The 25,136-nt window shown below is 42.3% G+C and overlaps 1 protein-coding gene across 2 annotated transcripts in view; it reads right to left on the bottom strand.

Annotated features, from left to right (window-relative positions):
• The window catches only part of BAIAP2L1 (BAR/IMD domain containing adaptor protein 2 like 1), a 101,234-nt gene extending 81,926 nt beyond the window's left edge, over nucleotides 1-19,308 (bottom strand). For both annotated transcript variants that reach the window (XM_045875812.3, XM_045875814.3), the window contains exon 1: nucleotides 18,981-19,308. In XM_045875812.3, the coding sequence (XP_045731768.1) occupies nucleotides 18,981-19,031 (51 nt within the window). In that variant the 5' untranslated portion in view covers nucleotides 19,032-19,308. The remainder of the gene's footprint in view (nucleotides 1-18,980) is intronic.
• Between the last annotated feature and the right edge of the window lie 5,828 nt (nucleotides 19,309-25,136).

The raw sequence follows: 25,136 nt of genomic DNA, 5'->3' as shown, positions 1-25,136 counted from the left end.
GGTAATTTTATGTTTAACTTTGTAAGAAACTGCCAAACTATTTTCCAGAGTGTTGTGCCATTTTACATTCCCATCAGCAACGTATGAGATTTTCAGTAATTTTTAAAATTTAATAACTTCATTAGAAAATAATTACTTTTTAATAAAAAGATAAAACTACTTTTCAAATATCTCTTTTAAAATTCTTGTAATAATCTTATGAGACCAAGTCTGGATGTCGAGAACATAAGTTTTAATAAAAAGATAAAACCTTAAAAAAAATCATTTAAAATTCTTTAATAATCTTATGACGCTGAGTCTCGACGGGTAAGAACATAAGGAAACGGACACAGAGATAACCGCCCTACTAGCATATAAGCAGTCATAAAAAGAAGCCCAGATCTGTGTTCTTTCTTAAGATTCTTAGTTCAGCTTACCCAAATAAGGGGAAAATATCATTTAGCTTCTCGATATAATTCTTGAAATGCTTAGGTGTAAGTCCTATCTTAAAATATGAAAAACAGTGAATTAACACCAAGCATAAACCACTATCCAAATGATGCTACTGGGGAAAAACAGGTTAACTAATAAGACCTGGGACTACAATAAGCTTCAGAGAAAATACAAGAGTTTTTAAGCTTGAAAGTTCAACATATACTTCAATTCCTTATTATTTAGCTTTAGCTACAGAAATTTTTCCCCTGGAAACTTTGGCCCCTTTGAACAGTGGAAAATCCATTTCTACCCTGGCTCTTGGCCATTAATCTAGTTATTTTAGCTGAAGCACATGTATTTTTAAACCCAGGAACAAAAAAGCAGTGCTGCCTTTGTATTCCCCCATCTGTAAAGTCTTATAAGTAGCAGTGGATATCTTTGTGAACTGAATGGGTCCCACTTTTTTTTGAGAGGGCAGCTGTTGGGTCAAAGGTCATATGCTGTGTTAAGGCTTGTTAAGACCTAAATTTTTTATATAGCCTAGGATTTAGAAAAAAATCACCAGTAGTAATGAACAAATTCATTTTAATTCAGGTTTGGCACTAAGACCAAAAGGTTTAAGATATAAAGTATAAAAACAAAATTAATTATAAAAGGTATTAATGGTCCAAGAAACACTATTTTGTTACAATCAGTAACAAAAGCTTAGTATGTATTCTCTCTGTTACTGCCTGGCAAGGAGGATAATTTGCCAAACCAGTTTCAACCAGAATGAGTTTCATTTCTATTCAGAGAGCAATATAGATAGTTTAAGCTAAAATAACTGGCAATACCACTGTTCTACTTGTGCTGAGTCTCCTATGAAGATGAGTTGGTTTTAGGATAAAAGCTCAATGGGGGTGGGGGTGGGGCGCTCAATCAGGGGGATTGGAGAATTAACGGTTAGCTGTTCCAAATAAAGTGCTGAGGAATAGACCACTCAGAACCTAGAAGGCACTTTCCACTAGATTTCTAGCTGGTTTGTTTATCTTATGCTTTTTTCCTCTGCTTCCTGTAGACCAACACATTATAATTTTAAACATAATTATACAATCTTATGATGGCTTTAACATCCTCACCATTTAGATTTTTCTTTCATTTTTGAAAAATTATTACCTTTACCAGTATGGAACTATAGACTATGAAGCATAAATTAATACAATTATGACTAGCCAGATAGTTAAACTGAGCTAACTTTAAATTTCTAAGAATTGGTTTCTTTTACATTTCTTTTTCCAATTCTGTAAATGACCAAGAACAAATTATTTGCTACCTCAGTGCTTTATTTTTCTCATTTGAAAAATGCAGGTAATATTTACACTGGAATAAGTTTTTAAGTGATTTAAGAATCTCTAATAGGGGGTTTTATAACGTGCTTCAGGTAACATTTATCCTTGAAATTTCCATTATTTTATTCTATACAATCTCATACAAATTAATCCAGCAATGTCAAATGCTTAAACTAATCAAGGCACATTCTAATTTCATGTGACAAGATTATCTGTTAATAAGGATTAACTGTTTGAGAATACTTCCAGATAGACATCATTTGTAGAAAATCTTACTTCTTCCTTGTGTTGTTGGAAACTGCTGTTCCTGGGCTAACATCATCAGTATTTGATTATGTCCCCTGCCTTTAGGGAGAATATTAGTGAGTAAATCTGGCAATAAAGCAGCTGCTTGTAGGCTAGCAGATGGTCAGAAGAGTCCTATTTTTCATACCCATCTTGAATGGGGAGCCCAAGCCAAGCAAAGGAAAATAAGACAACAGAGATATTTCGTTTGAAGTATTAAGTTACAGCAGAAATACTCAAGATTCAAATTTATAAAACACAAAAATGCTTCCTATCAGCCTAATGTGAAGTGTTGGTTCTCCTTCAGTCTGTATTATCTATCTATGCTACTAGCTATCAATTTGCATTATGTATCAATTTGTATTATCTATTGTTTGTAACCTGCCATCCCAGTAGTAATGGGCCGGGGGGAACATGGGATGAAAAAAACTTTGGTAAAACAAACAAACAAAAAACCCAAAAACCAACTTGGGCAACTCACATCACCACCTCGCTAAGCCTCAATCTCCTCCTCTATAAAATGTAAATAATGATCATTTGGATCTCATGAGGAGTATGAAGATTCAATGAGATAATAAGTAGTATTTATGGAACACTGATGTGCTCTCCCAAGCACGTGACAGTGCACACTGAATCCATTGTAATAATGAATACTGCAAGACAAAGTCTAAAATATTAGTCAATTCTTCAAATGGATGAACATTCCCATTTCCACAGAGGTCTCCAGATACCTCACCTCCTGTCTGTAACATGAAAATAAATGATACTGGCTGTTCTACCTTTAAGTGTCACATCAGGATGAAAGAAACCATGAATACAAAAACCTATAGAAAAGTGTGGGGTACAAAGAAGGTGTTATTTCTTTTACTCAGTTGAGAACATTTTATTCCTTTTTTCTCCCCTGTAGGATACATTTTGACGTTTATGGAGTGCTACTCTTTTTCAGGCTCTGTGCCCAGCGTTTTACCTGGGTTATCTCATTAGATCCTAACAACATGATTATTATTATCTTCATTTTATGGATGAGACACCAAAGCTTTGAGATGCTAAATTCAAAAACCTTGCTGAAGGTCCCACAGGTCATGCCCAGGCAGCCTCCCTGCTAACCTTTGCACTCACCCCTCAGGACTCAATACAGTTCCTCAAAGTGGATTGTTCAATAAAGTGAGTCGAAAATGCTTGTATGACAGAGCGCTATTCTAGTGTGAGAAATTATGGGAGTCTCTGCAATATTTCCTTTTTAGAGGATTTCTTGTAATATTACTGATTTTTTATGAATAATAACATCTTCTAATGGCAGCACAATATTAACCAATTCTACCCAAGCAAACAAATATTTAACCTTCTTCTCTTTCCCTTAAAAATAAATAAAGAAGATTCCTCAACTACCTGTGTCCTCATAGGAACAATGGTTAACACTACCATATTGATTTCCTTCAGCGTCAAGGAATTAAAACACTGCAGAACATTACCAAACCACAGGATGCTTTAACCATCCGGCCAAGTCTCCCCAGGGAGCCATCAATTAAGAATGCTGTTTATTTTCTAACTCCTATTTTATACTTTTATACATGTATTTAGTCATGAATTACACATAATTTTCCTTTGTGCATTTTAATAAATGGTATCATAATACATTTCACTCTTACATTTTTTTTTATTCAGTGTTATGTTCCTGAGACCTGTCCACATTGTAATATATTGACTGGTCTATTCCTATTTAACTTCTGTATGGTATCCCATTGTGATGGCTCAGCTTTAGGTGTCTTCATGACAGGGTATAGTACCCAGTCAATTAGATACTAATGTAGGGGTTGCTGTCAAGGAATTTTATAGATGTGGTTAACATCTACAAACAGTTTAAGTATTATCCTCAATAATCTGGGTAGGCTTCATTTAATCAGCCGAAAAGCCTTTAGAATAAAACTAAGGTTTCCCTGAGGAAGACGACATTCTGCTTGTGGACTGCCGCGTAAGCTTCAGGCCTGCCAGCCCGCCCTACAGATTTCAGACTTCCTAGCCTTCACAATCAAGTAAGCCAATTTCTTTATTTCCTCTGAACAGCACTTAGATGGCCTACAAGTTTTGGCTAATACCAAGTATGTGGCAAGGGACTGTCCATGTCTCCTTGGACACACAGGTATGAAGAAATTACGTAGACAAAGAACTGCTGAGGCATAGCATATGTGACAGATTTTTCAATTTTGTTAGATAACACCAAATAGGGGCACCTGGGCGGCTCAGTCAGTTAGGCATCTGCCTTCAGCTCAGGTCGGCTCAGGTCATGAGCCTTGAGTACCAGGATCGAACCCTGCATGGGGCTCCCTGCTCAGCAGGAAGTCTGCTTCTCCCTCTTCCTCTGCCCCCCTTCCCCTGCTCCTGCACACTTGGCGCTCTTGCTCTCTCACTCTCTCTCTCAAATAAATAAAATCTTAAAAAAAAAAAGATACCACCAAATACTCTGGAGAAAGTGGCTGCAACAACGTGTGCTCCCACAATCACTATGTGAAAGTACTATTCTACCACACTCTCACCAACACTTGTCATCTTTTTTTCCTGTTTGATGAGTGAAAAACAGTACCTTTTGTACAAGACCTTTCACTGCTTCCCCTTTCAGCATTAAAAAAAGTACACGTGACTGGAAATCTCTAAGTAGGAGAGGAGAAATGAAGAAAGGCAGTTCGCTCGTATAGTACAATGGTTTCACCCTCAGCTGTCTGTCACAGATTAAGGTTATCTGAGAGTATTATCCCTAACAGCAGGGAAGGGCACCAAAAGCCGGGATATTTCCCGTAACTGGGCAGGTCTGGGCCCTGGCCCCTCCCTCCCCCGCCCCCGTCCCTGTGCTTCGAGGCACCATGGCCTCTGGGCTGTTCTCGGAACAGGCCAAACCCACTCCCTCCACAGGGGTGTTGCACTTGCTCTCCTTCTGCCTGAAGACGCTCTTCCTGGATACCCATCTACCAGTCCTCAGCACCAAACCTCTGAGGCACTTTCCTCCATGTCTGGTGGCACCTCCAGCCTCCCCCCATCTCTAGCTCTGTTCCTTGCTTCTTTTACTTCAAAAGGCCGTTCACTACCTCACCGGACACAACCAGTTTACGGTTTCCTCAGTAGGGACTGCATATAAAATAAGGCCAAGGACGGCCTATAGCATCAAGGTCAGTGCCCGGACCATTTAATGCCCAAAATGTACTCAGCAGCAGCAGTTTTGATGACTGTTGTTGTTGTTGTTATATAAGAGATGTATGTGCTCATGGATGAATCAGCTGCACGATGTGCCCTCAGTTCATCTGAACATACTGCAACAGACACACTGACCCAGTGGGCCAATTAGCTATGAAAATCAGGCATGAGGTAATACACTGCTTGCAACTTCATTAGTTCAAAGAAACAGCTCCAACGGAGGGTCACAAAAGCTGTAAGGCTCTGCCCTATAACTACTAAGTCATAATAAGCTTACAAAATCTGAAAATGCCAGGGTTTTCCTTGTGAATTTTGCCTTCCCAATCCTAAGTTTCTCCAAGTTGATTTTTAAATTACTTTTTAAGTATCAGACAGTAATGTGGCCCTTAAAAAAGTACCTTGTTAGGGGCGCCTGGGTGGCTCAGTCAGTTAAGCAACTTGCTCCTGGTTTTGGCTCAGGTCATAGTCTCAGGGTCCTGGGACCGGGCCCCATGTCAGGCTTGGTGCTCAGCACACAGTCTGCTTGTCCCTCTCCCTATGCTCCTCCCCACCCCCCAAAATAAATAAAATCTTAAAAAAAAAAATGCCATTAGAAACACCCCAAATGTCCACCAACTGGTGAACAGATGAACATGGTACACCCATAAATGATTATTCAGCCATAAAAAGGAATAAAGTACCAATACACACAACATGGATGATCATGCTAAGTGAAAGAAGTCAAGTCACAAAAGACCACATATTATATGATTCAGTTCATATGAAATATCTAGCAAGACAAATCTATAGAGACCAAAAATGTATTAGAGGTTGCCTGGGGCTTGGAATGAGAATGAGGAATGACAGCAATGGTCACAAAGAACCCTTCTGGCATGATGAAAATGTTATAAAATTGGATGGTGGTGATGGTTGCACAATTCTGTAAATTTACTAAAAAAAAAAAATCACTTAAAAGGAGTGAATTTTTTTATGAATTACACCTCAATCAAGTTGTGTTTTGTTTTGTTTTTTTTTTAAAGAAAAAGAACAGCAATAGCAAAAACCCTTGACTCTTCTTAACGTTCCAGGCTGCTAAGGGCTCAGGCTTTAAATCCTTAATGCTATGGAATGCCGCAAAGCTATGTGCCTTTGTTCATTCCTTGGTTGGTTCTAATTAGCCTGCCCACAGAGAGCCAGATGTATTGAGATGCAGGCCATCCACTATACTTTGTTAACACTGGTCCAGCACCATCCAGGAAAGTGCTGCTGGTCTGCAAGCATTTATGCCCATGTAGCTGTTAGCAGCAACTTCCCCTCCTAGAGGGGAAATCAATTAGATCCATTAGTAGAAAAAGATAACCCAGCTATTTTGAGACAAATCTGCTGGATTAGCAGCTGTCTTTCCTGCTATGATTAGGGAAGGAGTATGGCAAATGTTTCTCCAGGCCAAAAAAAAAAAGTCCTTTCTGTGTCCTTCTCTAAGGGTAGTTTCATAGGAAATCTTTAGTGCACACAGAAAATTCACCATGAAAGTTTCTCACTATGACTTAAAAGTTGTTTTGCCTGCATTTTTCCTTTCCTTTCTTTTCTTCGTCCGTATCCAAGCTTTGGTTTATAAGTAATTATTTCTGCAAAAGTGGTCCTTCAGAGTGCAAAGGGCATGCCAGAAATGAAGCCATGACACCCTCAGAGTGACATGGCTCCATCCCTTGCAACATGACCTGAGCATGAGAAGCTGCTGGGCCAGGGATCAGCAAAGCACAGGGCTACCTCTTTGGGCTTAGCTCCTCATGGAAGAATATTCTCCGAGTGTTCTGAAAGCACCTATTAGATTACGAGCTCCTTAAGAACCAACCAAGAGATGAGAACCAGTATGATCATCCAGAAAATTATGTATCTACCTCTTAAGATACACTACTAGAAGCAAGAACATCTCCATGACCTTTTATTTCATTGTTCAAAGAAACAGATTTCTTTGACAAACTCCACTTTCTCTATTCCCTACTCATTTAGGCAGCAAGAATTGTTCTGAAGCAAAAGCAAAGTTAAGCAAAACAAAAAGATCCCACGCTGGCAGAAAAAAGTAAGAAGTGTGTTCTTATTACTGTTCAATCTTTTGCATGAAATTATCAAGCCTACCAAGAAAATTAAGTCCCAGGGACACCTGGGTGGCTCAGTCAATTAAGCATCTGCCTTCAGCTCAGGTCATGATCCCAAGATCCTGGGATGGAGTCCCACGTTGGGCTCTTGCTCAGCGGGGAGCCTACTTCTCCCTCTGCCTGCTGCATCCCCTGCTTGTGCTCGCTCTCTCTCTGACAAATAAAATCTTAAATAAAAAAAGAAAATCAAGTCCCAGAGACATCCCACCCAGTAAATTAGTATAAGAATCTAGGTACTCAATTTTTTTTTTTTTTTAATCGTGGAGGGAGAACCATGTTACAGGCAATGAGTCCATGACCATCCTTGATAAAGTAACTTGAAGAAAAAGTCATGGCCTGAATCCTGCTCAACACTACGAAGTTTCATTCTATTTTAAACACCAGACAAAAGTCTTACATTTGTCTGTAGAATTATTTGAAAACACTTTTCCTTATAATTTAAGTGCAGACAATTATACTGGGTCTAAGGTCCAACAGGTGCTATATATAACTCCAGAGAGTTACAGATTTCTTGGGCAAAGAAAGCTTTCGGGGCTGAAAGGAGGCGTTCCTAGCCTTAGCAATTAACAAGCTATCAGACACTGTAACAATGTCTGGCCCACAATGGCCTCAATTGGACAAGGAATTTGGGGGCCCTGCCCCAGATCTGAAGCAACTTTTGGACCCTGCACTTCAGAGGGAGTAGTACCTAGGAGAACGAAGTAAAAACCATTTCTTGAAATTCCAGCTGTGATGAAATCCGTATCCATTTTTGCTTGGTTCACAGAGGTGCATGTTCCCATTTGGAAGAATGGAAACACAATCCTCCCTGTAGCTACAGTACCAAGAGGACTATTACATAACTCTCAATCAGAATCTGAAAATGGCCTCTTCCGGCATTTTCCTATGGGTGGAGGGCAGGAAGGGTACTGTGGCAAGTACAAGATAATGTGCACTTAGGTTTAGTTCCACTAACTCTGTAAAGTCCTTCTCACGTTTGGGCCTTTGAAACAAGTATACATGTACGTGTTCAATCTTTATTGTATCCCTACAGTGAACCCCGTGTTATGTGGGACGTACAAAACACAAAGATGAATGAGGAAAGCATTCTAGCCCTTGAAAATGCATAGTCTAATAGGGAGACAGGTATAAAAAAATACCAAGGCAATCCAGACTGACATGGTGAAAATAAGAAATGCACACATCTTTAATATTACTTGAATATCACTTAGAAATATATAACTTTATCACAGATAAATGGTATCTATTAAGGAAACAACAATTAAGTTACTGGGTTTAAAACAGCTATCAACAGATAAACACTTGGAAGGCTACAGAGCACACTGGACTATTTGGTTGAGTGTTCTTACCTATCTATTGTTTTTAAAAGGTGTGTCATGGACTAAAAAGCAAGCAATGAATTTACAGGAAAGAATGTCTCATGTGCTGGGTCGCATTTGTTTAGAAAGCCCTTAAGTACTTAACAGGTAACAGGAACTTTACTAGATCAAAGTAAACCGCTGATTTCATATAGCAAGTGACATTCTTTTTTTAGTTCACTAGTTCTTTCCAAATGCTATTCTTAATTCATATCTTGAATAATTCTAGTTGAACTTCCCTCACCCAGACCCTGTGAGATGGGTCATTCTGTTTTGCATTAAAACTGCAATCCTAGGGCACCTGGGTGGCTCAGTCAGTTAAGCATCCAGCATCCAACTCTTGATTTTGGCTCAGGTCATGATCTCAGGGTTGTGGGACAGAGCCCCGCGTTGGGCTCCAGGCTCAGTGCGGACTCTGCTTGGGATTCCTTTCCTCTGCCCCTCTCCCCACTCACGCTCTCTCTAAAATAAATCTTAAAAACAAAAACAAAAACTGCAGCCCTTGCAATCTGAGAAATATTGTTCAGAAACCTAAAATAATTTTAAAAACTTCAAGTTCATTACATGTAGTTCTCAGATACCAGTAAGGGGAATCAAAACTTCTAATTTTTTTTTGTTTCTCATCTAATTCTCTCTTACCCAACTTTCCAAAGACTCCTTACAACTTACCTTAAAAACTCTTATTGAACTTAGCCTGCACATACGTTTATTTTTTCCTTTCTTCCACCAGTGAGACAAAACAAAGTCCAAAGAACTCAATTGGTAAAGAAAGGACCCCTCTGGGAGAGAGTAGGGAAAGGAGCAAGGAAACATAATTAATGATACCGGGCAAGCCAAGGTAGAGGGGAAATGCTGGACAGACTATAACCTTGGCATTGTTGTCTTGTCATAAGCTATAAACTCTAGAAAAGCACAGACTTTTTTTTCCTCCAGTGTGGTTCCTAGTGGTGACCACAGTGCTTGGCACAACTGTGGTGCATAACAGGAAAACAGCTGAATGAACGTGGGTAGTAAGCTTGGCACATCTGTAACAGATGCTCAGAACATCGTAGCTATTATTACCAGTGCTAGCTCAGTCCCCCTGGCCACCAAGGTGAGGATTTTAGCTACAACGGTGCAATAAGCACAGATCTTCAATATCTATTCAACAAATTTCTCTGAGTTCTACTGTGCACCAGCTCAGTGAGGGATTAAAAAGAAAAAAATAAAACTAAAAACCCTCGAGAAGTGTATAGCTCATTGACAGAAAAATTTTTGCCAGTGATTTCAACACTATTCTTTTATCAAATATTTACTCAGCTCTGCCTCTATGTCAGTCACTCTAGTAGAGTGGATACTGGGGATAGGCAGTAAACAAAACAGATGACAATCAATGCTCTTATGGTGGCTACACTCCAGTAAACACACACTACTACTGCTAACAACACACTGTTCTAAGAGCTTTCATGCATTACAACGTTCGAGCTTCACAATAACCAGGAGGTCGGTTACAGAGGAGAAAATTGAAGCGCAAGGTCGAATGGAGGAACAGGACATTAAGTACATACAAAAATCCGGGATAAGAAAGTAGATTGGTTAGCTGAATAAGCGATCTTCTCAGAGTGTGCAACAACTGGACTGTCCTACAAGAACAATTTTTGCATGTTTTAAAGTGTGTTTACACACTTGGAAATAGAGGCTACTCTCGTAGTTGATGTCCTGCACCTCAAGCTGCTCCGAGTGTAAGATGAAGCCCATGATAAAATATACCATTTGGTCAATTAAAACCATTAAAGTTTTATTCAGAAAAAATACACACACAGAGGTGCCTGGCTGGCTCCGTCGGTAGAGCATGTGACTCTTGATTTCAGAGTTGTGAGTTTGAGCCCCACGTTGGGCATAGAGCTTAATTTAAAATTTATACATACATATATATATACATATATATATTTTAAAGATTTTATTTATTTGACAGAGAGAGACACAGCGAGAGAGGGAACACAAGCAGTGGGAGCGGGAGAAGAAGAAGCAGGCTCCCCGCGGAGCAGGGAGCCCGATGTGGGGCTTGATCCCAGGACCCTGGGATCACGACCTGAGCTGAAGGCAGACGCCCAATGACTGAGCCACCCAGGCGCCCCAGAATTTATACATATATATTTAACAAAGTTTAAAATATATACATATTCAATTATAGCACTTAAGTAAAAGGAATTATCATTGTGATTTTCCTGATTTTCTTTTACCATTTGAGTTTCTGTGTCCAGAAAAGATTGATCTGTTAGCTTAGGTCTCAGGCATCTGTCCCTGATGAGAATATGAAGGTGGCCAGGGTTGTCTCCTGCATAGTCCCCACCCAGGCAGAGGCTCCCCTCCTCCTAACTCAGGAGGGGGCTGCTTCAGCATGAAGGCCCAAGAGAAGCACTTAGGGTGGCTGGTAGACAGGTCATCAGAGATCTGTTCTGACCCTCAACTCCAACCTTTTCCATGTTTCTTATTCTACACAATGTGTTCTAATCATCTGAACTTTTAGCCTTACTTCTGACAGGTTATTATCACCACTTTTGTACCTTTTCTTTCCCTTATTACTGCTCTTACACCTTTCAAGGACACAGCTGCACCTAAAAGGATCAGCTGCTTGCAACATCAGGAACAAGACTCTTAGGAGATAGCTGTAAAAACTGGAATTGGGGGTTTCTCAGTTTTGTTGCATTCTTTTCTGTTGCATTCATAGTCTCAGGTTAGTAAATGTTAAAAATGCATTTCCATAAGTAGTAATTAAAGAGAAAAACAGCGAGACTTTAAATTAGGCTTATCTTTGAAAGGTTAGTTTGCAAAACAGATGTAGAAAATGGCACATTTTAGCTTAGTTTTCAAAACTTTTTACCCATTAAAATGATATATCAATTTCCGCTTTTTGAAAGCTTAAAATTATAAAAAATTACTTTTATAATGTAATGTAAACACTCTAGAAGGTAGAGTAAAAGTGCTAAGTGAAAGTCTCCCTCCCCTGCCCTGTAGTTTAACCACTGCTATACTTTGGTATTTTTAGTGAAGAAATTGCTATTGTTTAGGGACTTTTTAACCTCCAAAGCACCAAATAAAAAGTTTAAGCAACAAACTTGAGGGCATCTTTACGCCAGGCTGCTCTCCTTAAAGCACAGGTAGCTCCAGAAGGCTGTGAGCCATCAGTTAGATCTCTGAGGGGTGCTCATTTGTTTCTGGATCAGGAACACCTTCTGGTAATATTTTTCATTTATTTTTGAATAAGAGAGGAACCAGCAACTTTTTATCTCATTTACGCAAGCCTCACCTGTATCCACAAGGACTTGAGGCAGCTGTTAAAACCAGAACACAGTCTCTAAAATAATGCTCAACCAGATAGACAGACTCAAGGTCTGGAAAACAGAAACAGAAGTTTAAAATCAAGGCTGAGGAAAATAAGAACAAAAGTACACAGGCCTGAAGAGCTACAGGGCTGTAATTATTCTGCACACATCTCTAAGTACAAAGGTTATGGGGGAAGTTATACCCAATAGCAGAAGACATGAAATCTCAGGAATTGTCCCAGTCAATGTCCATAAGCTACTATACATTATAGCTATACAGGTTTTACTAAAAAACAAAAAAAAACCCTGTATAGGTTATAAAAAAGGAAGTGGCTTTAAATGACCTACTTAATTGGTTGGGGTTCAGGAAAGGTGCATTCTCACACAATCAGATTAAGCATAACTTGGGGCATGTTTTCCATAGGGCATTTTGCAACGGGCAGCAAATATGCTTTAAATTGTACCTACCCTCTGACCCACAACTCCCTTCTGGGCATTGAGCTTAAGGAAAACATCCCTATTTGTGCAAAGCTTTACCTACAATGATGTTTGCTACAGTGCTTTAATAGCGAAGTGCTGGCAACGATCTTGTGTCCAGTAAAAGGGGACCGGATCAATAAACTGTTGATAAAGAATGGAGTACTGGGCGCCTGAGTGGCTCAGTCGTTAAGCGTCTGCCTTCGGCTCAGGTCATGATCCCAGGGTCCTGGAATCGAGTCCCACATCGGGCTCCTTGCTCGGCAGGAAGCCTGCTTCTCCCTCTCCCACTCCCCCTGCTTGTGTTCCTGCTCTCACTCTCTCTCTCTCTGTCAAATAAATAAATAAAATCTTAAAAAAAAAAAAAATGCAAAGATATGCTTTAAAAAAAAAAACGGAGTACTGTGGAGTCAGCAAGCTGATGAGGCACAGGATACTGACTGACACAGAGAGATGGACTAAAAACTATCAGGAAGTGTGACAGTAAGAGTTAATAGTGTTCTCTCTGGGTTGTCAGATCCAGGTGACTTTTACTTTCACTGTGAATATTCACAGAAATTCTGGAAATTTCCTAGTATCAGAAAAATAGTTTAAAAACAGTTTTAAAAATCTTCTGAGATTAAAACCAACACACACACATAAAAGAATAAAATATGAATGTGGTAAATGCTGAGAAGTAGGATCTGGGGGATTTGTTCTCAAGCATGTACAATCTAAGTGGGCGAAAAGACCCAAATTAAAACTGTCATTTCCTTCACAAAGTACTACTCTTGAAACCTCTTAATTTAACTGTAACTCACTGAAATTATTTTAAAAACTAGTCTGTTGTGCCTATAACGTAAAGCAGGTACATTTTCAAGAAAAGTCATGGAAAAAGAAAGGGAAGTGAACAAGAAAATTCAATTCACCATAACATTGCACCCCCTCTCCCAGCATTCCGGTTTATTAAAACATGGCTCATCTATGCCCTCAAACCCCCTTATGCAATAAAACCTTCTGATGTGTTCAACTCTGACAGTTTTAGAGTCTACTGAACTTAAATTTATGTTTTACTCTACTGAATACGACAGCTGTCTGGCCTCTCTCATACCCGTGTTCCCTAGGTCCTAGGTTCTACTTTCTGACAGAAGTATCCCCTAGGGAGTCAGGCTTCTGCTGCGGTTGCAGACATCCAACCAGCAAACCTGGGGAAAACAGTTTTGTTTTGAATTTTAAAATTTTATTTGCATACACCCACCAGGGTGGCCAAAATTAAAAGGAAAGAAAATATCAACTGTTGCCAAGGATGAGCTACTGAACTCTGGTACCACCACTTTGGAAAACTGCTTGGCAGTTTCTGCCAAAGCTAAATACTCAAACACTTTATAACCCAACAATTCCACTCCCATGTACATACCAAGAGAAATGGGGGGCCTATGCCCATCAGACATGTACTAGAATGTTCATAGCAGCACTACTCAAAAAATCCTGGGGTAGTCTGAAAACAATCTGAAAGTCCCTCAAGAGAATAGATAAATCGCGATGTATTTGCACAGTGCAATACTACATAGTAGTAAGAATGAGCTACAATTACTCTGACAGGGGAATATCTTACAAACACACTGGGTGAAAGATGGCAAATGAAATGGGCCAAACTAATCAGTGCTTAGAAGTTAAGGAGAGTAGTTATCTTGGAGGGAACACAGTGACTGGAAGGAGGCACAAAAGGGACTTCGGGGAGGCTGGTCATGGTCTGTATCTTGATCTGGGTGCTAGTTATATATACGTGTTCAGTTTGTTGATGATTTTGTGAGCTATATACACCTTTCAATACGTTTATCATGGTTCAATAAAAAGTTTAAGAAATAAATATATTTGCAAATGTCAACAGATAAATTCAATAAATGTGTAACTTTTATAATAATAATTTTTACTTTTGAATTGCAGAATAAATAGCTGTGTGTGGAATGCTGATAAAAACAAAAATCCAATTTGTTGAAATTCCATGCACATTAGGTTTCCCCTGCAGGTCTGCCTGTGGCTCATTACAACAGAAGTGCCAGGCAAGAATTAATGCCCAAGACTGGAATAATGTCACAAATGTAAACTCAAAAGGAACCTGAGACTTGTGAATCGTGTCACCTGGCCAAGTGGTCCCAGCCTCCCAAGTTTCATAATAAAGGACACTGTTCTGTCTACATAGCAATGTTATCATAATTCTAAGACCTCTTCCCAATCAGTAAAAAATGTTACGACAGAAAAAGACAACCACTGTTCGCCTTTGTATTTTCATTTTACCAGACAAAAAGCTACAATACTGGGCTGTTCAGTTTAATATTTGATACCTGGCAACCCTGGCACCTGATTCTTACTGTCCCTTTTTATAGTCATCATGGAGCCAAGAGCAAGTTGTCTGGGCTTCTGCAAATCCCATTTTATCTTCAGCATACCTGAAGAAAGAATTATGGGAACAGATGAAGATATCAAATAGTGTACATAGCTACAGCAATAAACACACAAGGCAACTGAAACCTTCACAAGCCTAGACCTGTCTATCACAGTCCACATTGGAAGCCATCTAGGTAGGGACTTTCACTTCCACATCCCCAATTAAACCCAAGTCCAGAAAATATAAAACCATTAAACAAAACCTAGTACACATGCCGAGATGCTTGTTTGACCCGATAAAAGGACAAAAGTACCTCATTTTTTTTTATTAAACAAATTTTTTTCTAAACAAAGATAAACAAAATGGCAGAAAATTCTGGTGATATCTTAGATCACCAAATTATGAAAAGGCATTTGATTTGTCCATTTGTTGACCGCTAGAAACTAAACTACTATACAAAAAGGAGAGGAATGGAGGCTGGCAGGGTAAATGGCAGGAGGACACAGCTCCCTCCTAGACTTTTGGGTGTAGTCTTCTCAACAGTAAACAAAATCCACATCCACCTGGAGGGCTGATGTATACTTAGAATGAAACAAATGCTCTATGAAAAGTGTTAAGGGAGGCAGGGGAGCCTAGCACAGGTATTCACTAAATAAATCAAATAAATGTTCATATAATCAACAAACTCGCACACCTACTACCGGCCAGTAACTGTTCAGAATATAACAAAGCCAAGCTCCTCTCCTTTGGGCGCTCACATTCTAGTTGGAGAGGGATGAGAGATAAACGAGTATGTTATACAGAATATCCTAAGGTACTAAGCACTATGTGGGAAAGGTAAAGTTAGTGGGATTGGGAGATGGATGGCAATTTGAAACAATTTTAAAGAGTTGTTTGAGCAGGTGACATTTAAACAAAGATTTACGTGCCCCTTTCCCCCTCCTTTTAAAGTGACATTTTCCCCCCTTCACTGCTGCTTGCTTAGCAAGAGTAATGTAGGTACAGGATGGATGACATCATACCCATCCCTCAACTTCCTAAGACTTTAGCAGTTCTAACTTCTAGGAAGGTTGTGGTTACTCTTAATTAAGGGTTTTTTTGAACTTTACTTCTTCCTCGTACCACTAAAGCATGTACTCATCAGAACACCATGCAAAAATCACAAGCAAGCACTGAGGGCAAATTATGGGCATACTATGTAGAGACGGGGAGGGATCTTTGGCTGAACTCTAATTAGCAACAATAACATTACGTGACATTTTGGGGCTTATTACCATATCATTTGTTTGTGAAGCCATAAAACACACATCCCCCTGGGATTCAGCATGGGTCTCCAGTAATCATTTGTCTAAGTACACATTTTAGAGAGCTCAGCAAATGCGTAAATGCTGAAAGATATTTGATACTGCATTACAGAGAATTACACGAGTTTATAATCCCCCACTTTTTCCAGAGAATTTATTCTTTTATTTCAAAGTTGGAGAAATTTGAGTATTAAAAAAAAAATCTAAAATCCATACTAGCAAGTCATTAAATCTCATTTCCAGGTGCTTTTGTCAACGCACCTGGTTAGGTTATGTTTCTGTTAGTAAAACACTGTAGGTTGCTAGGTAACATAAAGGAAATATTTTTTTTTTAAGATTTATTTATTTATTTATTTGACAGAGAGAGAGAGAGACACAGCGAGAGAGGGAACACAAGCAGGGGGAGGGGGAGAGGGAGAAGCAGGCTCCCCGTGGAGCAGGGAGCCCGATGTGGGGCTCGATCCCAGGACCCTGGGATCATGACCTGAGCTGAAGGCAGACGCTTAACGACTGAGCCACCCAGGCGCCCCAGAAAATCTCTTTTTAAAAAAAATCCTAGATTCAGTCAGTTAAACGTCCAACTCTTGATTTATGCTTAGGTCATGATCTCAGGGTCATGAGATTGAGCCCCTTATCCTGGCTCTGTGCTGGGTGTGGAGTCTGCTTAAGATTCTCTCTCTCCCTCTTTTCCTCCAACCTCCTCCCTCCCTCTCTCAAAATAAAATTAAACAAATTAATAAAATAACTAGATTCATCACACTATGAGATTTTTACCATATTAAGCTTAAATTGTTTTCAGCTTTGGTTGTCAGGGGTGGGGGTGGGGAAGAACTCAATGAGGAGGTGGTGAAGGTTTTCAGGCTTTCAATCAGACCTGTGAATGTAAAATTTCACTATGCATTTCCATCACAGCCAAAGCATGAGCCAGCAGTATTCACTTCATAGACTATATATAAACTTGCTGTCTGGAGCTGTAAATTCTTTTACCACCATTCAACATAAAAAAACACAATCCCAAAACATTAATGAAAAAAATGGTGATTAAAGTCACAAGCAACATTTGTGAGCTTTTAATATGTTTTAAGACACCTGGGAATGGAAAGTAGTGACTAGTCTCTGATGTTCAGATTATAACTTTGCAAAGTATTAAAATACATGCAAAGATTTACATGGCCTAATGTCCATAAATATGTATAACCCAAACTGTGAAATCTACACTTTTTGCATCCTGCCCCAGTCCTTTGGGGCTGACACCTGTGGTGCTATAATTCACTTGAGTACAGCCCCTCCACTGAGTCATTGCTAAAAGTAAAAGGAAGAAGTGGGAGAAAAAGCAGACTGACTCCAGAGCATCTGACTGCCTGTCTCAAATTGATCTATCATCCCAGATTGGAAAGATACATGTGCCCGTCTTCTTGGAGGCAACTTAGGTGTTCACGTGTTTTTGTGCCCCACTAGATACTTAGACTGCCTGAAATCTGCAATGATCTGCATTCCTCAATTGCATACAGTTTTTCCTTAACGGACAGTCATCAGAGCAGCTCCGATTCCCTAAGTGTTTTATTTACACACTGCCAACACCTCACACTGCCTGGACCACCATCTTCAGGATCATTTAAGTATTAACAATCTCAATACAAATGGAAAACTTTTTAACATTCAGATTTCTGGGATTTCTAAAAACTGCCCTCCGTTAAGACAATACAGTTACTGAGACCAAAAATGCTGTGTCAACCGGGTCTACCATATCTATCCAAAAAGTATAATTCACGTTACCTATTTGTGTATCCAGATGAAGGGAATCAATAGTTTGAACCCAAAGGATAGATTACAAACGTATTTTCATGCTCTTCTTTATTCTTATCCTACAACAGTCAATGAACCCCTCTGATTTCAGGGATTCACTCAGACCTTGCGCATCTAGAAACCCAATTTTAGGGTTAAAAAAAAAAAAAATCTATACAAGTGACCAAACTGTGGGCCTTAAAAACGGCTACAAATGAATTTGGAGAACTTGTGCTCAATGGGCCTAAGCCGAATTACAACAAAAGTTGTTTTGTGGTCTATTAATAGCAGATGATTAAGCACGTATCTAATTTCAACCGGAATTCATTTACAAGGACTCAAACTTACTGAACTGGCCCCTAATCCTCAATCTGTGTCTGCTACTGGAAAAGCGCTTTCGCAAGAAATGCGAGAGAGGTGACCGTCAACGCCTTCCTGGAGGTTAGGTCCTTCTTATCGGAACCTCGCCGCGCCCTCGGCGTGTCCCGGCGGGGGGCTCGGAGCGCGGCGCGCGGCAGGGTCCCCGAGGGCGGGAGCGGACGCCGGGAGCCCGCGGCGCCCCCCACAGGCGCACCTGGCGCGGCCCGCACCCCGCGCGGCGCTCGGCCCCGTCCCCGCGCGCAGCAACGAGGCGCTGCTCTCGCGTCCCGGGCAGCTCCGGCGCAGCGGCCACGCCGGCGCGACCCCGAGGAGCCGCCGGGCAGGAGGACGCGGCCCCCGGGGCCGGGACAGGCCCCGCCCCCGCCGCCCTCCCGGCACGCAGGGCTGTGAAATGCGGGGCTAGCGGGGTGTCCCCAGCGCCAGGAGGGGCGCGGGGAGGCTGTCCCCGCTTAAAGTCCCCTCCTCGCCGCGACCCTCCCCGGCGACGACCGCGAGCCGCCGCGGGGCCTCCCGCTTCCCCCCGCGCCGGACTCCGAGCCCCCGTCCTCCATGGGTCTCGGGCCCCGCCGCACTCCCGGCCGCGCCCCGCCCCCGGTCCCCGGGCCTCCCGCCCTCAAACCCCGAGTCCCGGGCCGTGCTGGGCTCGCCTACCCGGTAGGTGTTCTCCGTGAGCCGGTTCACCTCCTCCGGCCCCCGCGACATGGCTGCAGCCGCCCGGCGGGCGAACGCGGGAGGACGCGGCCGGGCCTCGTGGCCGCCCGACTGTGGGCGGCGGGAGCGCCGGCGTGCGGCTGAAAGGCCCTCGAGGGTCGGCTGCTCCCACAGCCGTCGGCCCCGAAGTGCCGGCGCGCTCCTCCGCCGCCAAAATGTCAAAACTTGCAGCGCCGCGCTGCCGCCGCCACCGCCCGCGAGGAACTGAGGAGACGCGGCCTGACGCGTCCGGGCGCGCGGGGCTGGCTGGGCGGGCGGGGCGGCCCCACCTGAGGCGCGCGGGGTGGGCGGGGCCGGGTGGGCGGGGCGGCCCCACCTGTGGCGGCCGGGTGGGCGGGGCCGAGAGGCGGGGGCGGACGGGGAGGAGGCGGGTCCCAGCCGGGGTGGGCGGGGCGGAGGCGAGCTGGGCCGAGTGGGCGGGGCGTCCCCACCTGCGGGCCCGAGGCGGGGCAGCCACCCCCTGCCCTTTGGCTGCCGTCAGAGAGCTCCCGGTGACGCTGCGACCCGGATCCCGCGAGGCGTCGATACCTCGCGATGCTGTTCTACTCGGACAGAGCCCGCACGGGGGGCGGTGAGGCCCCGAGACCCACGCTTTGCGCGGGCGCCCCTCCGTGCTGCTTTTGCGGACTGCGGGAAGAGAGATCCGCGTCCCCCAGTTGAATCGATTTCCCTACTTGACTCCCGTCCTGTGCACCCCACTCGCTGACTCCAAAGATCTGAGGGATCCCAGGGCATGGACTCTCGAGGATGGAGGAAGGGGCTGCCACCTGTAGTTTTGGACCCTCCCAGGGTATTAGAAAGTTAATAAATGCCAAGACCTGGTTGCAGAAACGGCTGAACGTTTTTAAACTTTTCATTAAGAACGACCTTTAAGCCATACAGCAATACAGCTGTGCTATTCACGAGATCGTTACTAGATCTAGAAAACCATGGTGAGCCGAGGTGTTGCGGAGGTAACTCTTCCTTTCAGCTCTCAGTGTGAGCAGGTGCGTGGGTCCTGATGCTCCCTGTTCTGTCTCCACCCCAGCCCCAGTCCAGACCCCGAGGATCGGGAACAGGCTTCTCCCGGCAGGAACCACGACTTAGTATCTGAGACATCCTCCCAATAAGAAGGTCTTATTCTAGTTTTTAAAAAACTTCCATTTGGGTGCAGTTGCATCTTAGTACGAGCTGTTAGGATATGGGGCTTCTAAACCACTCTTGTGATAAAGTTCAATTGGAAATGTACACAAAGAAGGCACTGTGTGGCCCAGATGGGAACACCAAGAGAATGAGATGTGGCTGGACTTAGAACAGAAAAAACCACTTGGACTCTGGGACAATGTTACCGGGTTTTGCAAGTTATAAAACATCAGGCTTGGGGACCAAAAGATAATGTGTTCTTGGATGTTGGGGGAAATCGTACATCAGCCCTGGGTTTCAAGCAGTGGAAGCAGCTGCCTCCTTCCTTAACAGATTTCTAGCATTTGACTCCTAAGATTTGCCAAATTGGTTCCATTTGCTATATGGAGATGAACTCATGACCTTACAATTACCACCAATATGTATGAGGCTCTTCAATATGTCTGCTGGTTTTCATTTAAGCTTGAAAATCCCTGCCTTAACTTTGCAAGTCACCTTTTGTCTTAGCACTAACCTCTGTGCCTTCTGACGCATGGGGTCATTTCACTCTCTGCTGCAAGCCAGTCAACCGAGGAGCTGGAAAGAGAGCAGAGGCTTAACATTTAACACCCCACAGCTCAGCAGTGTAGTTCAGAGTCAGAAAAGACAGAGATTTACAAGCAATCATGAAACTAGCAAGTATCTCAGATGGCTTGATTTGAGTGCCAAGGTTGAAATTTGATCAAAGGACCAGGTTCATAACTGTATGCAAATCGACAAACAGATATTCAGTCATATTTAAACTCTCTTTTGTGGAAATAATTTCCTGGTTAGGATCATCCTGCTCCTTTAGAAGTCTTTGAGAATGGTCAGTTCTTGGGCCACACGGATATTAAGAGTAGTGCCGTTCGGCTCCCAGCTCAGTAGTTGTCATGTAGACGTCTGGTAAGTGTTTGTTGAACAAAAAGAAAAAGTGAGTATTGATTATCTGCTCTGTGCCAGGCACTCTGCTGGGGTGGGGGTGGGGCAGGGATCGGTGTAGGAGTGCAAAGTGAACTGGCCTTGACCCAAGCCTTTAATACATGTGCAAGAACTAGAATTCAAGGAGGAGCATAATGGAAGCTGTACACTTAAGGCAGAGTCAAACATACTGTAGGTGTAAAAAGGTGGGAGCGCCCCCCCTCCCCCCCGCTGGCTCAGTCAGTTAAGCATCCAGCCCTTGATTTCGGCTTGGGTCATGATCTTGGGATCGTGAAATTGAGCCTCGTGACAGGCTCTGCGCTCAGTGCAGAGTCTGCTCGGGATTCTCTCTCTCCCTCTCCCCCTGCTCATGCTCTATAAAGAAATCAATTGATCAATAAACAAACAAACAAACAAACACAAAAAAATGTGGGAGACCTCTCAAGAGGCCATTTGTATTAGGCTCTTCAAGTACGCTTGTTGGTTTCATGCAAACTTGAAACTAAAGCTGAAGTTGCGCTAAGACTTGACGATGCTCAGGGCAAGGAAAGTGAAATTCGTAGAAAGGAATGAGGGGAGAAGCAGGAGAAGGGGAGGAGCAGTCACTTGGTGCAATAGTTTCCCCCAGGTGAGAAAGTGCTCCTGCAGGCCTCCCCCTACCCAGAACACAGCCCGAAGGAGAGCCGGCCAGGCCTCCCTGGAAATCAGCACCACACCCCCCCAGGGGCAGGCACCTGAGGTTTCCTCTTTTAACTCCTGCCCGAGTTGAAATAATCAAAATCCTGTTTATGTGAACAAGACTTGTAAGAAGCAATTGCGGATGACAACATCATTAAGACTTTGAAAGCCGCAGTCCGAACAGGCTCTTGTTTTGAGGTTTTACCTTCTGAAGTTACCGTGCTGCCAGATGAGGGGCTCTCAGCCTGGATGGGTGCTCTGGGATGTCCACGATAATTCCCTATGTTTGTGACAAAAGAGGTCTCCGTTGATATGATAGTAGTTTGGGGCAGATTCCCATATAAAATACCAAGCGGGAGGATGGGGCTTTAAGCCCCATCTGCAAAAGCAAACGTGGACTGAAGACTCATTAGCCATTCTGGAACTCTCTCCCGGTCCAAGCTGCATTAACTTCTCCAGCGCACCAAGTTCACTGCTGCTATAGAGTTTCTCACCAGCTGTTCCCTCGGCCTAGAATGTGCGCCCCCCCCCCCCAGCATTTTCCCATGATTTGGATTTCAGCCTAGACATAGCCTCAGAGAGGCCCTTCCTTCACCACTCGACCTGAAGATGCTATTTTAGGTCGTCTCTATCATGGCATGCAATTTTCATTCTCGTAGTGCTAATCGCTTGCTATGGTAGGCTGGAAAATGGACCCCCAAGGATTTCCAAGTCCAAGCACTGGAACTGTGAGTGTTAATTTATATGGCAAAGAGACTCTGCGAATGGGATCAAAAATTTTGAGAGGAGGGGATTATCCTGGACTATCTGAATGGATTGGATGTAATTAATCATAAAGGGCTGTATAAGAGGGACAGAGAAGATGTGATGACAGAGCAGTGATGCACTTCGAAGGTGGATAAAGAGGCCACAAGCCGAGGAATACAGGACCAGGCCACTAAGAGCTGGAAAGGCAAGTGCACAGAGCCTCCCGAAGGAACTAGCCCTGCAGACACCTTGATTTCAGCCCCATGAGATTCATTTCAGACTTCTGCCCCAGAACTATAAAAGAATAAATGCGTGTTGTTTTAAGCCACTAAATGTGTAGTGATTTGTTTCTGTAGCAATGGGAAACGAATACACTAGCTCATCTTTTCCTTGTTCATTTCTTTATTGATAGACTCTTTCTACCCCTTTCTCGCAATAGAATGCAAATGTCACCAGGGCAGGCGTGACTCCTATCTGGGGCACTGCAGGTGGCTCAGTGGCTCGCACCAGTAGTAGGTGCTCAAGAACTGTGAAGAAGATACATTTATGAGTTGTTCAAGATGCTCTTCATTTCACAAAAAAGGCAGCTACATCAAGGGTTTACTTTCCCAGCTTTCAAAAAACAATAAAATAGACTGCGGAACAGATGGTGGGTCTGAAGTCCTTGACAGGAATATACAGATATCAGTTTCAATTCAACACATATCAAAGGGTAACAAAACATAGGCATAAACAGATTTTGAAGAAAAGTCCTGAATTTTCTACAGTGTGCAGTGCATTACAGAGTTTGACACCCAGTCACTGTTACATGGATACCCTGAGCGCTCAAAAAAGGGTAAATACTCATCTATTTATAGACACTAAATTATGTCCATAAAGTATAGTGACTTATTAATATCTGGTATAAGTCCTCCTGAGAATTAAATGCAAAATGTATTAATATACTGTAAGTACTATAGGACCACGAAACATTCAATGGGTTCTGTAAGACACACGTGAAAACCAATTTTGTCATTTTAATGGTGTTTGAACTACTTCTGCTTTTCTTTTTTTTTTTTTTTAAGATTTTATTTATTTATTTGTGTGAAAGAGAATGAGAGAGAGCACATGAGAGGGGGGAGGGTCAGAGGGAGAAGCAGACTCCCTGCCGAGCAGGAAGCCCGATGTGGGACTCGATCCAGGGACTCCGGGATCATGACCTGAGCCGAAGGCAGTCGCTTAACCAACTGAGTCACCCAGGCGCCCTACTTCTGCTTTTCAACTTTGTTCAGTTTTTTTCAACTTTGTTCAACTTTGTTGAAGAAAGCTCAAATCTTAATCCATCTCCTCTGTCGTTCATGAATTACTAACAAGTACTGTGGAAAAGTTATTTTGTTATTTTCTAGAATGGACATGTTATTCAGCAACACTTTATTAGTTGTTGTCTCTTGTGTCAAAGAACACTTAAGCTTGTAACAAAATCGGAACTGGAGATTTGAAAGGGCTCTCACTACAGACTGATAGTTTATCTGGGCACAGAAATCATATTTCTCTTTTACATTTTTCACATCTTTTTCTTTCTGTGATGCATTCTGGATAATTTCTTCAGAATTATCCTCTGAATCACTCTTTCTTTGGCCGTGTCAAATTCCGATGTAATTAATCTGTCCACTGAGCTTTAAATTTTAATATTTTTTATTTCTATAATTCTATTTGGTTCTTTTTCAACTATAACTGTTAAAAAAAACAGCTTTATTGAGATGTAATTCACATACCCTACGATGTACCTATTTAGAGTGTACAATCAATTTTAGAACATTTCATCACCCCAAACAGAAATCCCGTAACCATTAACAGTTACTCCCCATTTTCCTTCAACCCTCTCCCCGAGTGTTACACAACCACTAAATCTACTTTCTGTCTCTGTAGATTTGCCTACTCTGAACATTTCATACAAATGGAATCATAATATGTGGTCTTTTGTGATTGGTTTCTTTCATCTAGTATAGTGTTTTCAAGATTCATCCACGTTATAGTATGTATCAGTATTTAATTCCTTTTAATTGCTGAAAAATATTCCATTGTATACACTCTTGTTTATCCATTCATCCACTGATGGACATTTGGATTGTTTCTACTTTTTGGCTTTTGTGAATAATACTGCTGTGAACATTTGTGTATAAGTTTTCATGTTTTCTTAGGTACATATCTAAGAGTGGATTGTGCTGGGTCACTCTATGCTAGATGTTTTTGAGAACTGCCAAATGGTTTTCAAAGTGGCTGCATCATTTTACATTTCTACCAGCAATGTATGAGGGTTCCGATTTTCCCACATCTTTGTCAACTTTTGTTTTTGTCTGATTATTATTATTATAGCTATCCTACTGGGTATGAATTGGTAGCTTGTGGTTCAGATTTGCATTCTCTAATGGCTAATGATATTGAGCATCTTCTTTTTTTAAGATTTCTTTATCTGAGAGAGATAGAGATAGAGAGAAAGTACATGTGAGTGTTGGGGGGGGGTGCAGGGGGAGGAGGGCAGAGGGAGAGAACCCCCAAGCAAACTACCTGCTGAGCACAGAGTCCTACTTGGGGCCCATTCCCACGACCCATGAGATCACAACCTGAGCT

The sequence above is a fragment of the Mirounga angustirostris genome, unplaced genomic scaffold, assembly GCF_029215605.1.
Source record: "Mirounga angustirostris isolate CCGP_5_RB_7025 unplaced genomic scaffold, mMirAng1.0.hap1 SCAF_5, whole genome shotgun sequence".
NCBI classification, from domain to species: Eukaryota; Metazoa; Chordata; class Mammalia; order Carnivora; family Phocidae; genus Mirounga; species Mirounga angustirostris.
This window is presented reverse-complemented; position numbering and strand designations above follow the sequence as displayed.